Source organism: Achroia grisella, unplaced genomic scaffold (genome assembly GCF_030625045.1).
Source record: "Achroia grisella isolate CSIRO2021 unplaced genomic scaffold, CSIRO_AGI_Agris_v1 utg308, whole genome shotgun sequence".
Classification (NCBI taxonomy): Eukaryota; Metazoa; Arthropoda; class Insecta; order Lepidoptera; family Pyralidae; genus Achroia; species Achroia grisella.
This window is the reverse complement of record NW_026712791.1, coordinates 1,703,558-1,715,814: the sequence shown is the minus strand read 5'-3', so window position 1 is coordinate 1,715,814 and position 12,257 is coordinate 1,703,558. Positions and strand designations below refer to the sequence as shown.

The 12,257-nt window shown below is 31.7% G+C and overlaps 1 protein-coding gene across 11 annotated transcripts in view; it reads left to right on the top strand.

Moving 5' to 3' along the window:
• Positions 1-12,257, top strand: part of LOC131843472 (very low-density lipoprotein receptor) — a 188,509-nt gene that overhangs the window by 160,405 nt on the left and 15,847 nt on the right. For 7 of the 11 annotated variants that reach the window (XM_059192129.1, XM_059192134.1, XM_059192127.1 and 4 more), the window contains exons 4-8: positions 4,191-4,313; positions 6,005-6,231; positions 8,359-8,626; positions 8,893-9,144; positions 10,561-10,861. In XM_059192129.1, coding sequence (XP_059048112.1) covers positions 4,191-4,313; positions 6,005-6,231; positions 8,359-8,626; positions 8,893-9,144; positions 10,561-10,861 — 1,171 coding nt within the window. Of the gene's footprint in view, positions 1-3,401; positions 3,522-4,190; positions 4,314-6,004; positions 6,232-8,358; positions 8,627-8,892; positions 9,145-10,560; positions 10,862-12,257 lie in introns of all 11 variants that reach the window. The other 4 variants (XM_059192130.1, XM_059192135.1, XM_059192128.1 and 1 more) reach the window with 2 other exon arrangements.

Below are 12,257 nucleotides of genomic sequence, written 5' to 3'. Positions count from 1 at the left end.
ATATAGTATGAACTATTTCGATTAAGATCGAAATATAGCAAATGTAACATTTCTCTAAGGGTTCTAATATCATACCTTTGTTTCACACACTACACAAAAATCAAATATATCCAATATATCCAGCTATGGTATGATATAGCTTATACAAATTGAAAAATTCAAAGTCTATTAACGCATAAATATCATAATTTCAAATTTAAACGTTTTAAAATAAGTATAGAAATATAAATAAACAATTCGAATTTGATATGATTGCGCAAATTACTTTATTGAATAAAATCTTTTATTTAATTAAAATATTTTAATTGCATACATACATATATTTAAATCTATTAAAAATTATACAAATTACATATTCCACTTACTTATTAAAAGATATAGAATGTATATAAAAATATTTATCACTTTTATTAAGTTTATTCACATAATAAAAAAAAATACAAATGACCTATAAAGGAATACGCAATGTATTTTTGTATTTGTATTATTCTTAAAATAAATAAATTTAAAACATTTTTATCAACAAGTGATAAATTATGTGTATCAAGTGAAGGTATAAAATCCTAAATAATATATACTTTTACATTTAAATGTTTAAATGTCATACATAAATTGGTGACAGATGAGCAGACGCTTATGAGATAATACAGCGTAAAGAATAAAAAATATTATTATCTTGCGATTTATGTGAAAAGTTTTAAGGTACGTAGCACGCGTATTTCGTCCTTGCCGAGACTCCCGGCGTAGATTAAAATCTTAATTACGGCTCCAAGTTTTCAGGATTAATTTTATAATCTTTGCCCTCTCTTTTACCTGTTTTCGTTATGAATTGTGAATTTGAATTCCATTTAAGTCCATCGATTGTGAGATCTTAACAAAATAAATGGATCAACAAGGAGAAAGGATTGTAATTATACGTATTTATATATTGCAGTCTAAATACTTTGAAAAGAAAAATTAATAATTAAGGTATTTTAGAGTGCATGTTAGAGTATTATATAATTAAAACTTAAGTAACTCAAATGAAAAAAACATATGTACTTAATATTAGTTAGGTAGGTACCCAAAGCTTAATCAGGCGAGAAAATTTTAAGATCGGTACTTCACTGAACAATCGCCGATCGACACTGCATTTGATCGAATATATAGAGTTCAGCTATTATGAATGTGATACAACCTTAGACTAGTAATTAAATGCTACATACATATAATATATTATGATTATACATACATCTACTTATCTAGGTCTACAGATTTCGCTTTCACACAGAGTGAGCCCGGAATTTAAATGAACAATTTAGAGAGACAGTAATATTTGAAGCATGTAGATAGAGATACATATGGAATTTCGCAAAGGATCACATGTAAACGTACACATATTTGAATTACTTGAACTGTATTATTATCTACTTGTATCAGTATTTACTCGTGCTCGTTTAGTTGTAAAGTGATTCCATAAAGACGCATAAGTGTGTCACTTAGAACAAAAACGCTCGATTCGATGGTCTACTTATTCGATTCATAACAGCTCAAAATTATCTTTATTTTTATAACATAATATTACTTTAGTGTTCTTACATTAGTCTTATCTGTTAATATCCAAGCACTTAACAATAACCAAAGAGTAAAGTTATCGCTATTTGCATACATAAATATGGATTCCGGCGTTTCAAATAAATCTATATCTCGAAAAAGTAATAACCAAGGAAATAAAGTTCATGAGTGCGGTGACCCCACAAAGGTAAACAGAAAGTAGATGGGTGCAGATAACTGGGGGTTTTAGAGGGTGATCTCTAAATCCTACGTTGAAAAATGGTTACATTTAAACATTAGAACGACGAAAAATAGTATTCTTTAAAAAAATTCTTAGATCACATAATGATTAGTGATAAGAAATTATTTAATAATGAAACATGAAAAAAGATTTTAAAGTAAGAATCATACTTAAATATGAAATATTCTATTATTTGTGCACGGAAATTCACAATTCAAGGTCCAACGCTGACCAAGTGTTATAATATAATAACATAATAATAACCGTTAAGGTTGGTGTTTTTATAACGTAACCAAAAAAAAATCTAATTGAATTGACTACGTACAGTACTAAACGGAAAAACAGAGCAATACCCAATCATAATAACTGTGATAAATTACAATTTGGTGCAAGTGCACATATAAATGTTTATTCATTGAATTTAATTATTAAATAATAACTTTTATTTATTCTTTCAATATTTTTCAATTGAAACCTATAAACCTATTTTTTAATATCAGTTTCACTATATATTCTATCTGGATACACTTGTAAAATGTTGAATGTTACTTTAAAACGTAGTTTACTCACAATATTAATATAGGTAGTACGGCTAGAATAAATCGAACGAGAGAATTTAAACTATAAGATTTTTAACAAACATTTGTTATATACATAATAATAATTTCATAAATCCATATCAATATTAAATTGAGTAAATTAAGGACACCAATAACAGCAAATTTTACGTAAAGTCTAGAACTTAGTTTGTTACAAACAATCCAAAAGAAGTTAGTAGCTCTACAAAAGCCAGCCAAGCGGACATCTAATTCTTTGTTTTTTTTTTTCACAAACAGTAACAATATGTACAAAAAGCCAGCGGAAGTTCGCAAGGCTTTATTTCAAGGGGAGGGTTATAGCAACCGCGGGCTCGCAACTTTGTAGGTACACTTAGTGCCATTGTAAGTCGACCCAACATAATGGAAAATCCTTTTTATTCGGCACGGACACGCGATGTGGTGTACAATATGTTTATTACGTAGATACCCAACAAATATAATGTAGTAACACTGTTATGATAGCTATTATTTGATTTTATGATTATTACAATTACTGTAGTAAAAAGAAACACAGTTACACTAGTTTAGTTATACTATACAAATAAGGAACAAGGTAATTAATAAAATATTCTTGAAATTGCTTGCTTTAACGCAGATCCTAGACGAAATATGAAAATAACTTAAGTACCTTTAAGCAAACCCAGTCTGACCAAACCAGACATGACAACACATGATGATATTTTCTGAAGTTTTTAAAGTACAATATAAATAAATATATCAATGCTACAAATTAATTCTTATTATAAAGAAACTACCCATTACAGTACAAGGTATATAACCCACATACAAATTTGTCGTGAACTTTATTAATTTTCTCAAAGCAAAGTTTCTTATCCAGTTTTAAAGCCGCTTAATTTGGAGTTTATTAGTTAACGACAGCGTAAAACAGAGTTAAACTCAAACAAGAAGTGTTTAGTATCATTAAAATCATATCGGTAAGCCGCGTTTTGACATTAGTATTTATTGTTGCCCAACATCCTTTGATTATAAGTATTTACTGCGATACCAATGTAACTTTTAATACACAGCATCAGTACGAAAATGCCCTGAACACAAATTTGTATGCACAAGTGGATATTGCATACCTGCCTCATGGCAATGTGATTATGAGGCCGACTGCCCTGACGGTTCTGATGAACATCAATGTGGTAAGAGCATGCTCTACAAAAGTAGCATGTTATAGGACAAATTGGCATGAGGGGATTGACGTAAATTCATCCAATACTTCATTTAGAAGAGCATGAGAAAAATCATATTCGTGGGGTATTTATAAAGTCGTATATATTTCAAAATTCTATGACCATATCAAACATAATATAAGTGTAAAAGTGAAGTATCTATTGTAAAATATCTGAAAATAAAACAAAACACGTGTAATATAAAAAAAAAAGAAACAAAACATAAAAAATATAATTAAGATTACGTGGAAAGTACCGCAAAGGGGGAAATCCTAAAGAGAAAGGGAATTCTGGAACGAATGGACGTAATAATTGTGTTTGAAGACATATCAAATAAGTCATTTCGTTTGAGTTCAATCTAAAGTTTTCGTTTATCTCAGAACAATTGTATTTGAGTTTTCAGCAGTTATGAAGTCGTCGAGAACGTATTTTCCTTTACTTGCGTCACGTCTCAGCCTAAGCATTGATTTTGGGATTACACAGACATTCCTTAATTATGAAATACAAATGATGTGCATGCAATGTTGATGAAATATATTTGGAGCTGTAATGTGTCATCCTAAAATATGTGCTGGGGTTTTAAAATACAGGTAATATTACTTGCATCGTACTTAGCATGTGCATGACTTGGGTTGGCAGAAGTGGAGGCTTGCGATCCCGAAGAGTTCACTTGCCGGGGAAAACACGGCGAATGCGTGCCGCTCACCTGGATGTGCGACGACAACCCGGACTGTTCCGACGGATCTGATGAAAAAGCATGCAGTAAGAGACTTTTGTCATTATACCTATAGAATTTTATTTAACTAATACTGTTCCTTTATCTTTCACAATGTTACATTATATGTTGTATATTTACATTTTTGTTTATATCCACAACTCTTTAGTATTTAAATGGCGTAACCATTTATGTTTTAGTTCTTTTGTATCATGATAAACTTGAAACAAATACCTACTATAAATTTAAAATTGGTTTATTATCAATCATGATATCTATGTACGAAATTTGCATGATTTCGTCCCACATTATTATCTTAACTTAAGGTCATATAACTAGAACAAAGAGCATGGCTTCAATTAATATAATGCGTATTACAAATCAAACATATTCCCAATGCGTGTATATAATTATTATTACGATGCCACTATATCTTTAGTCTAATGGTCTAATTGATCGATGGTAATGTATTGGAAGAAACAAAGTTTACCTACGTTTTTGATCCTTTGATGGAGTCGATGTTTAACTATTCCTCTTCGGCTTCGGCAGTATCAATCAATCATTGGGGGTCCCACCCCAACCAAACACTCTGTATTCTATCAACGCCCGGCTCATCCGTCTATAAATTCTTATCTACCCGCACTGGTCCGACCCGCCCTGAAGCGTGAGCGATGACGTTGCGTGTGTACACTAACACGCGCGAGATTCCTTAGGTCCCTCCCTGGAAGAATCGCCATGATTATGTTATAACTTAATTTATTATTTATTGTTGATATAATACTTTTTAATAATGCCTATATATAATAATAGACACTTATTCAGTCCAGCTTAGTAGGACATAGCAGTAAGAAAACTACTTTATCTAAATGTTCCAGAGAATCTTTATAATATTTAAGAAAAAAAGCATGTAACAGAGCCAAGTTTTAAAATGAACTGCTAGAAAATGAAATAATAAGTCAATTCTGTGTCGTGGTTTCCTCAAGACACCAATTATACCTTTGCTACGGTTTTATTTTCCTTTGCATATTCTTATAAAAGATTCCGAGAAACAAAACTAATTTATTTATATTATCAGTGCATTGAATATTTTCATCGGGTCATATATTAACATTTATACATATTTTTTATTAGTTCATATCACATGCATGTTTTAATTTAATTTATGCTTGAATTACAATCCAGGTAGAGCTGTATGTAATATTTTATATTGTAAGCCTAATATTACTCAATATATATAAAAATATGAGGTTTTCTGCAGCAAGGAATATATCCCATTTACGGTTATAATGTGTAACATGTATGCAATATGAATATTTATGTCCACTGCATCCGAAGTATACATCAAAAACATTAAACTTCCGCCGTAAATAAAACAAAAACCGGCGCAGTTACTTTATTCCGGAATAGATTGGCAAAATTATCACTTTTTTACCAGTTTTTCTCTATAATTTTGCGATAACAAATTAGAGTTAGGTAAAAAAACGTTATTCATTCATTTACTCTTGCATTTTTGACATTAAACAGGCCGACCTGATATGATACAATTTATATCCTAGTAATATTACATTTAGAACTGTTAAGCCTTTGAAAAAGTAACAAACATACCGTTAGATATATAGAGACAGTTTGCAATTTTCAACTCGTAGCATATCTCAGAATTGAAATAAGAAGATAAACGTTATTTAATTACATTATGAATAGTCAAGACTAAAATAACAATGAAATTTTATATGACCAGATGAAACATGTCGTTCTGATGAATTCACATGCGGGAATGGGAAATGTATACAACAGCGATGGGTATGCGATGGTGATGATGATTGCGGTGATGAAAGCGATGAAGTCAAGTGTCCGACACCTACGTGCCAACCTCACACGCATTTCTCTTGTGCGGATGGCCATTGCATATCTGCTAGATGGCGTTGTGACGGTGATATAGACTGTCCAGATGGAAGTGACGAATTGGTGAGTTACTTTATTTTATTATTTTCATAACGGAATAATATGCAAAGGCTTTTGTATTTGCTACCACCAGATGTCGCACAAACGCTGGTCAACGTTCACTTATGTATATATAGACTTGTGCAATAATATAACACGTATTTTAATGATATTGACATTAATTTGGTATGCCCTAGTAAGAACTTAAATATATATATTGTTACTATAATTTATGATGGTGGTAACAATTTAAAAAATATATAGTTTTTCTATTCAATATTGTGTAAAATTTATTATTTGTGTCATATTTTACCTAAATAAATAAAAAAAGGTTTAGCGAGGCATACTTTGTTGAAAGTATTCTACGTGAATACCTCAGTCTCGCTAATTTTAGCTGTCAAGCAGCTTGCTTCGTAAGCTGTGTTTTGGTTGAAAAGTGAGAGAAGGTAGCAACCTCGGGTCTTAATTTTTTCGAAGCGGAGCAAAAACAAAAAAATCCGTCCCCCTAGGACTTCCCCGCCGTCCCTATTTTTGCATACATTTATTGTGGTATTTTCAAATACATGAAACACAAATAATTTACTTGATGTCAAGGTCAAGTAGTTAAAGATGCTTTAATAATGAGAAGTGTATTCATCTGCTAAGTTCGAATTTCCGCTCCCAAAACTTGCTGCCCGGGACATAGACCTCGTGTTGTTTAAATTTAATATTTTTATGCTTAATTCACAGTGACTAGACTACTATTACTGGCAAGTTAGAACCTAATTAAATAGAGCTAAGTGTCAAATAAACAATCCATTAGATATTGATTTATATAATGATTTAAAATATTTTTGCTATTATTTTACACCTATTCATTTACCTCCCTTTATAGAAAAAAGCTATAATTTTTGTTTTTGAAATATGTATGTAAATAAAATACACCATATTTATACACAACATCAATTTTGTTGCAAACATTTCCTACTCGATTCGACCGAATGATTTGTTTATATAACGAAACATTTGATTAGGTATATTTTATTTGTTCTTTCATACGCCCCCGTATTCCCAGAAGGCACTCGTTGGATGGAAATATTTTCGTGTCTCAATATTCATTTGGAACACTCCCAATTTATCCCTCGTATAATTACCATGTTGTACAGTCCATAATCGTATCGTTTGCGCAGTTATGGCATTTACTATTTTCGCCTACAAAACAACACTGACATATATTATGAAAGCATCTATGATTAATTCAAATTATTGCCACGTATAATAATATCCAACCATCGTTAATAATATATTTAAAAAGTTTTTTGTTTATAAACTACATATGATGAAAGGAATTTTATGTAATGGATGTAATTTCTATCTAAGGATAGGGTAACCAGAGCGTACTTACGAGCACTGAGAGATTTTTCATGATGCATAAATACACATACAAACTTAGAAACACTTTCTGCTCATATTAAGGATTTATTCTCAGCTGTATACAATAGGAAACTAACAGTTGACAGAGATTAACACCTGGTGGTATGAAATAATAAAAAAAACTATTGAATTATCATGATATTTTATAATTGCAGTTTCGTATTTCACTTCCAAGATTGCTATTGAATCGGGTAAAAAGTATAAACTAGGTAATTTACCAATTCTACTATGCAGTAACAACTTGTTTTACTTTGTTTGGATCTACAGAATAATGTAAATAGTAAAAAAATGCATATTTTAATCCCGCTGATGCCATACTTTACAGTGAGTTGTCTATTACTCTAACGTGGCTTTTGATCGAATGTGCTATCAGTTTATTTAGCATTCATATAATACAACAAATACGTATTTTTGGTTTAAGCATTATATATTCACTAGCTGTGCCCGCGCTTTCGCCCGCGTGATATTTATAGCCTATATGTTATTCTGATGTATAAGCTATAGTATTGTAAAGTTTCATCAAAATCCGGTCAGTAGTTTTTACGTGTAAGAGTAACAAACATCCAACATAAGTATAGAAACTTACAAACATTCGCGTTTATAATTAAAATCAATAAGATTCCCGGTAGTTTTGTCCACCAACAAATTTAGGTATACCCTATACATTTCAAGAAATTATTACATTTAAAGTACAGTTTATTAGTATAGATTATAAAAGAGTATGTTCTTTTTTTTCAGGAATGCGCAACCACACCGAAGACTACATCACCATGCTTGTCAACCGAGTTCGAGTGCCGTGACCGCATGACTTGCGTGCACAGAGCGTGGGTATGTGACGGTGATCGTGACTGTCCAGGCGGTGATGATGAAGCACTGGAACTCTGTAGAGGAAACGTTACATGTCGATTGGACCAGTTCCAATGTAAAGACCACAGCTGCATCCCAGGAGCGTTGTATTGTAACGGGGATAAGGACTGTCCTGATGGCAGTGATGAATTTAATTGCAGTAAGTTTTATGAACTGACTAGTATACTGGTGTCTGTAAATACCTTTCATTAACAAGTTACTTAACTGCATTTTTTTATATACGTATATAGGTAACTACGTAATTCATTTATTCAAATTAAATTTAATAATTATATATTCTAATTAGTGCTAGGAATATGTTTATAAAAGCTAATGATTCCTAATACTAGGAATCATTAGCTTTTATAAATGATGTAGATATATAGTATATCAATTTATAAAAATTGAATATTTTCAATTCTACAGCCCGTGCGAAGCCTGTTTGTGACAAGAAGACAGAATTCGACTGTGGCGGAGGAATGTGCATTCCTTTATCGAAGCTATGTGACAAAAAACCGGACTGTCCAAACTTCGAAGACGAGCCAAGAGACAAGTGCGGGGAGAACGAATGTGAAAAGAACAATGGCGGATGCACGCAACTCTGTGTCGATACACCCGTTGGATACTACTGCGATTGTAATAAAGGATACAAGCTTATAGACAACAGGACATGTGAAGGTGAGTAATAAATATTTGTAGGTATTTAGTGTATTACTTCCATTCAGGAAAATGACACCCACATCTAGACATAGGTTGTCCTTAGGGACATGTTACAATGATATGTCAGTTTAACACATAATGAAGAAGTATTTTTGGTATTAGAATTAGTGTGATGGCCTCGAGTGTGTACCAATCTATTTAAATGAAATATAGTAGAATTTATTTTGTGTTTTTCTTAGTACGCGGTGGTCAACTTAAATTGGATCGATTATACATAATTGATGTATTTAAATAGGGCTTTCTTACCCATAATATCTTATTTGTTTTCTCAATTGGTATCTATTTAATAAACTATATATGTACATAACCTATGTTTAGCTTTAGTTGTTTAAAATATCAAAGGTTAACAAGACATTCAACATATTGTCATTACATACACAATACAGTTTAAATTTTTGGGAGCATTTTCCTTACAACTTTAACATGATATTCGAGATTAACATCGGAAGAATTTTATGAACAAATATGGCTTACTGTTATATTATGTCAGGATCAAGTTTTCCGGTACAACATGGACTAAAATCATGAATAGTCTAGATGAAATCTGACTTATAAATGTGCGATATGGTATGTAAGATGCAGTCTGCACTAGTAATTAATTCTAACATAATATTTGATTCAAATCGTTGAGGATGGAACCTATGTGTACTTCAGATAGATGTTTATTGATCCTTTAGATCAATGGAAAATAGGAAAAAATTGAATTTGAGATATTAGTTTTTTATCGCGACCCTGACAACATTGTAGTTTTGAAATTTCCGAATTTATGATAACATAATATTATTGTAGGTGAATTCAACAGAAATATGTCAGAACCAATTCAATGAAATAGACAACCAATTCGCCTCCGGTCATTCACAAAACAGAGGTTGTTTGTAAACTGACATTGCCGTTTGAACTAACGAACTACACAAATTTCCAATAATACTAGTAAATAGGATTAAGAACTTTACACTGATACTCCAGTTTCTATTAGCAAATTATTTATTTATTCTTTATTGCACAATAACACTGGTACAAAAGATAAGTTTAATGAGTTACGGCAGTCTCCACAAGCTAACCTTTCGGTATATATATGTAATATTAACAATAATTTAGCACGGTCCACTTTGCTAGTTTCTTAACGCACACCTGATGGCAAGCGTTAATCGTCGCCAGACATGAAAAGAACAACGTACATCACGTTACGCCCGTCATACCGCTCCTGTGTTATCAACCTAGTGGACTGCCAGATGTGGGAAAGATGTTATGGCTCTTATTCTGTAATTTCACTGCCTAATCGCACCCTACAACTGCAGCTCAGCTTAGTTTGGGACTAGCTGTTGCTGTGTATAGCCAATAATATTTATTTATAAGAAAATGACGTCTTTTCAGATATCGACGAATGTGCCGACCCAGGTGCCTGTTCTCAAATGTGTATCAACGAGAAAGGCACATTCAAATGTGAGTGCCACGCTGGCTATGCTCGAGACCCCCGCGAACGTACAAGGTGTAAAGCGACAGAAGGCCACCCATCTCTGTTATTCGCTAGACGTTTCGACATTCGCAAGATCAGTCTTGACCATCATGAGATGGTAGCCATTGTTAATGACACAAAATCGGCGACAGCATTGGATTACGTTTTCAGAACTGGAATGATATTTTGGAGCGATGTCGCAGATGAGAAAATCTACAAGTGAGTAATTGACTAATTTAATTTATCAAGTTCAAATATGCGGATATTAATCGCGTCAAAATTAGTAATGGAGTATGAAATGTATTTATGTCCTGCTAAAACAATACATAAAATTGGTAACACCTAATGTCGCTTTACCTTTACACAAATAAATTTGAATCGAGTAGGGAACCTTATTTTGTATGAAGACGGATTTAAAGAGATTGCAAGTTGCGACGCGATTTGCCTACGTAGCGTATATATATCAGCTTATTTGCGTATATTAGCAGCGTATATAATCAGCTTGTATTGCTGTTGGGAGATTTGATAGTGCGATAGCTACAACCTTTGTATCATATTCCATAGTTATCTAGGCCGAATACAATGTTTCTTATAAAAATATAAAAAATCGTGTGCACCTGTAATTGTGAAAGAATTATAGGTATGATCGTGGTTAGGTAATTTACCTCAAAGTGTCTGTCAATAATAAACTGAAATCCACCGAGATCTTGTTTTGTCTGGGTTTCAGGGTATTAAATCATTCGATACGACGCTTTAATTACTAGAAAATAAAAGCAAAGAATTAATTTTATTGAGTAACCCTTTAGTATCTTGTAAACAGTGTTGCTTAAGATCTAATAATATTAATGAATTCAAAGTAATTGGATTTCGAGGGTAAAATACTTAAGGTACTCCACTTACACAGAACAGGAAAAACAAAGTTCTATTCTCGTTTTTCCTGTTATGCTAGAGAGTGGTGTGGGATATCACAATTATGATGTTCAACATTAATAGGACTGGGACCTTATATACGCAATACTTTATAGTGGTGTTATACTATCCACAGTATTCATATTGTTATTAATACTATATGCCGTGTAATATACTTTATAACATAGGAATCTAAATGTCAAAACCGCTGACATAATATATTATGTAACTTCAACATTAACAATGTTTATAGATTGCTATAGAACCATTTCTATTATACAATGCATGAGCTTTTTAACAAAAATTAACATTTTTAATAATTTTGTAAGAAACATTTGGATACATTCGTCTGTTTAGACTCTCACGTATTATCTGTGCATCTATCTACTTTGATATGAGAAATCAGAATGATTATTTTTCTTTTAATTCTGTTGTTTCAATGGCATGTCCATACTGATTTCAATATATATTATATATATATTATAAATAATCAGAATCCAATAAAGTAAACGTCCAACATTCACAACATAAAAGAAAAGATATTTAACCCAGATATTTAAATATTCGGTCTCTTTTAGAGAATTTTAGAGAAATAATTTATCTTTTAAACAGATTTGTTCATAATTTATTTTTAACAGTATATTTTTTATTATGCTACGACTGACTGCTTTTACGAGGTTTAAATTTTATTGATATTATATTAGTT